This window comes from Meleagris gallopavo, chromosome Z (genome assembly GCF_000146605.3).
Source record: "Meleagris gallopavo isolate NT-WF06-2002-E0010 breed Aviagen turkey brand Nicholas breeding stock chromosome Z, Turkey_5.1, whole genome shotgun sequence".
NCBI lineage: Eukaryota > Metazoa > Chordata > Aves > Galliformes > Phasianidae > Meleagris > Meleagris gallopavo.
In genome coordinates, this window is record NC_015041.2 from 10,134,887 (window position 1) to 10,138,958 (window position 4,072).

Sequence of the window (4,072 nt, forward strand, 5' to 3'; positions counted from 1 at the left end):
ATATAATTATATATATAATTATATATATAAAAATAAATATATATATAAAACTACCTGATGAATAACAACACATGAACTGGACACTGAGGGACCTTCCTCTAATAGAAAATCACTGTACAGAAAATGCCCAGGGAATGTTTTGCACATTCCTCTCTGTGGTTTGTACCTGTGGACAGTTTATTTCTCACCTGCCTCTGTAAGAGACAGCCAGTGTTCACTGAAGCAAGTTTTGCAGGAGTTGAGGCATTCTCTGCTGATACTCAGGATAATGAAATAACATTTCTAGTGAAGTATGAAGATACCTGATTTTTTTCAGCACAACTAGGGATTTTCACTCCTAATCTAGGCTAGTTTAAATGTGTTAATTTGGTTGGAATGCAGCACTTCACACCTACTGGGGAGGTGATAATGGCTGCATTCCTGAGGGATTATCACATCTCATCTCTGCTGGGGAAAAAGGAAAGAAAAAAGGTTGAGAAGGAAGATTTCTGAAAAAAAGCTTTTCTTCTGTAAATATTGCAGTCATTGAAATCAGTGATAGTAGGTTGGACGGCCAATCTAAACCAGGCTCTGAGCAACCAGATCTAGCTGCGGATGTCCCTGTTCATTGCTGGGGATTTGGATTAGATATCCTTTAAGGATCCCTTCCAAGATTCTAAGATTCTATGATTCTGTGACAGTACTTTGAGGATTGATGACACCAGGCACTCCAGACTATAGATAGAATCTAAGCATTCTACCAAATCTTAAGTATAAAATATTCCAACACTGACATGCTTTCACCCGTTTCTGTGACTCACTTGTTATGGTTTCCTAAACCGCAGTTTGAGACAGCATGTCTCATGCTGTTTAAATATGAGACATTTTATTCTGTCATTTAAAATCGCGTGATTAAAAATCATGAAAGTTTTAATGTACTTTCACTGTTTTAACTGCCAGTGTCGTGTGATTGTTAGCAAATTCTTTATAATGGTACTGTAAAAAGGGAAAAAAAATTGATTTAAAATCTCACTGGTAAAGATGCTTGTTAGTTTCAAGCACTGTGGTACTTGTGACCTGATATATAGTTCAGCTTCTGAATGTCCAAAACATGGGTCTGGAACTGTACAAACTGTGGGAATCTGCAATTCAGGAAATTGGCTCTGCTTTGTAGTTCAGAATATTTCAGCACACTGATACATTTTGTAAGTGTACTAGAGACAGAACAGAAAGATGTTATAATAATTATTAGAAAGGTATCTGTTAGGTATTACCGGAGGAGTCTCACACCTTTCTGTATGAGGTGATTGTTACCTCTACTTGCTAAAAATTGGGAGATAAATTTAATGAGTCCTGGTTTGTGAAGTTCCTGAATCTTTTACTCATTAGCACAATAAATACTGTACACGCTGGAGCGTGAGTGTATTCCCTGTTTTAAAATGTTTTTATCTACTAGCAGGTTTTGGATTACAAAGTTTGAAGAACATGAAAGGAAATAAGTCCTTTGACATTTGTAACTGAATTAACATTCCTTTAGGAATGCTTTTCTATTTTGCAGTGTAAAATAGATTCTTACACAGTGTAATTGTTATTTAATGTTTTCTAACAGTTACAGACATGTAACATTTTCTACCTATAAAGTTATTGATCTCTTGGTATATAGTCTTTCTGAAATAAAATGCGTATATTTAATACTGCTCTCTTCTTTTCAATAGGAATGATGATTCCACAATTTAGTATTTCTCAGAATTCTATGCGTGGTAGTCCTGCATCTTCCAATTATCAACAAACCACTATTTCACATAGCCCTTCCAGGTAATGTAGTATTTTAAATGAGGGAGGGAAGGGGCAGCAAACTTAAAATGCTTCCTACAGTGACATTCAATACCAGTTATAAGTAAATGAGATAGAAGATCAGTGTCAAGATTAACTCTGAATTTGTCTGACAGCAGGATGAGTTTCTGCTGCTGAAAAAGTCAAATTTAGCATTTACTCACTTTATGCATGTGAGTTAATCCTGTGTTGTAAGAACAAGTCAGGATTCTCCACTCTGTTCTCTTGCATAGTTTTGGCAGATTTTCTTTCTTAAGGAATCCTCCTGCCTTCTCCTATCCCTCCAGTTGTTTTCTTTCTGTATCAGAGTATAAAGGAGAAGAGAATGTGTGTTCCAGCATGGGTAGCAGTACTAGTATGGCGGAATAGCAGAAAAAAAGGTCTTGTTAAGCACAGAATACTACTCTAACTGTTACACAAAAGGCCACTCATAGGAATGTAGGCCCAATTGTTTGACCATCGGTTTTCTCTTCAACTTTTTTGTACTTTTTCAGACTCTTTCAGGTAACATGTGCCTTTAGGCTAGGTCTTTATGAAAATAAGAAAGTACTGTAGAATAGAGGAAGAAGTTCTGCATGCAGTTTCAGTAGCTGGGCTGTTGGGCTGAAACTGAATCAGCAGATATTAAACATCATTATTAAGATTAACTGTTATTTACACTTCATTTCAAGTTAGTGTAGTAATTATTTTGGCAAACAGAATGCTTTTTATCTCTACAAAACCCACTACACTGTCAAGGGCTGTGGTTTTATTTGTTGGTTTTATATTTAAAAGTGGAGATGAAGAAGGTTTTAGAATTGAGAATGTTAGTGTGCTGTGTCTTCTCAAGATCCTTGCAAAATTGTTTTAAATATTTTGCGGTAACTTTCTGTGGAAGCTCATCTTCACAGAGTTACTGTCTAAAACAGAGTTGTGAATGGTTTGTGGTTTTTGTTTTATTTTTATTTTTAAAAGCAACACAAAACTGATGAAAGAATGTAAGCTATGGTATACATACGTTATCATCACAAGCCTGTTTGATTTTTAATCTGTCCAGGATAAATCCAATGAAAGAATAAATTATATTCAGTAACCTTTGCATCAGGTCCCACCTAACTGCCTATATTCCTAAATCTTAGCAGTATAGGTGTGTTAGATAAAGTTATTTGAAATTTTATTGGAAAAGTCATATTTAAATAAGATGACTCCTTTGTTAGTTCTAGTGAGCTTGTGGTTATTTGATAATAAGACCTTAGCTGTCGTTTTCATTAAAGCTTGTAATAAACTTCTAATAAGATACAACTATTGAAAGTTGCCTTATTATGGTAAATATCTATAACTTGTGTTATTGTTTGCTTTCACTAGATGGAAATCTTCTGAATGCTTTCCATCCTTTTACTGATATAGTACCCATATTCTGACTCCTAAGTAGTAATTGAAATTGAGATGATTGAAATTGATGGATTTAAATGCTTCTTTTGAAGAGGTTTCTTCACTGCGTTAGAATAATATCTTTTCCAGAAGTTAAAATGCTCCAGATGTATACTATTTCAAAAGGAATAATAACATTGTCTAAATTTGCTTTTACAACTTCTCAAATCCTTTAAAATTTTATTTTTAGCCGGTTTGTGCCACCACAGACAAGCTCTGGTAACAGATTTTTGGCACAACAGAACAGTCCAGTGCCTAGTCCATATGCTCCTCAAAGCCCTGCAGGATACATGCCATATTCACATCCTCCAAGTTACACACCACATCCTCAGCTGCAGCAAGGTAAGTCTGTGATGTTTACTTTCATGTGCACGTTTTCTGGCTCTTGAAAGAGTCATAAGTTTAACATGAATCTTTATATTGATAGAATTTTTTTGTTGTTGTATTTAGCTTTGTTTACCTAACTGCAGAACATCACAGAATTATAGAATATTCCAAGTTGTGAGGTATCCACAAAGATCAAGTTAAACACCACACAGGACCACACAAAAATAAAACCCTATCTCTAAGGGCTCTGCCTAAATACTGTTTGAATTCTGGCAAATTCAGGCCATGACCACTTCCCAGGGGAGCCTGTTTCAGGGGCTGATCACCATATGGTGAAGAACCTTTATCTAACACACAGCCTAACCTTCCTCTGACACAGCTCCATGCCATTCCCTTGGGTCCTGTAGCTGTCACCAGAGAGAAGCGATCAGTACCTGGTTACCTACTTTTTCTCTTTAGGAAGTTGTTGGCAGCCATGAGGCCTCCCTTCAATCTCCTCCAAAAGGTTACAGTATTAAAAAAA

General features: G+C 35.8%; 1 protein-coding gene across 1 annotated transcript in view; it reads left to right on the forward strand.

Moving 5' to 3' along the window:
• NIPBL (NIPBL cohesin loading factor) overlaps positions 1-4,072 on the forward strand; it is a 185,663-nt gene that overhangs the window by 50,047 nt on the left and 131,544 nt on the right. Inside the window, exons 4-5 of the mRNA XM_010725357.3 lie at positions 1,651-1,794; positions 3,413-3,608. Of these exons, the coding sequence (XP_010723659.2) occupies positions 1,651-1,794; positions 3,413-3,608 (340 nt within the window). The remainder of the gene's footprint in view (positions 1-1,650; positions 1,795-3,412; positions 3,609-4,072) is intronic.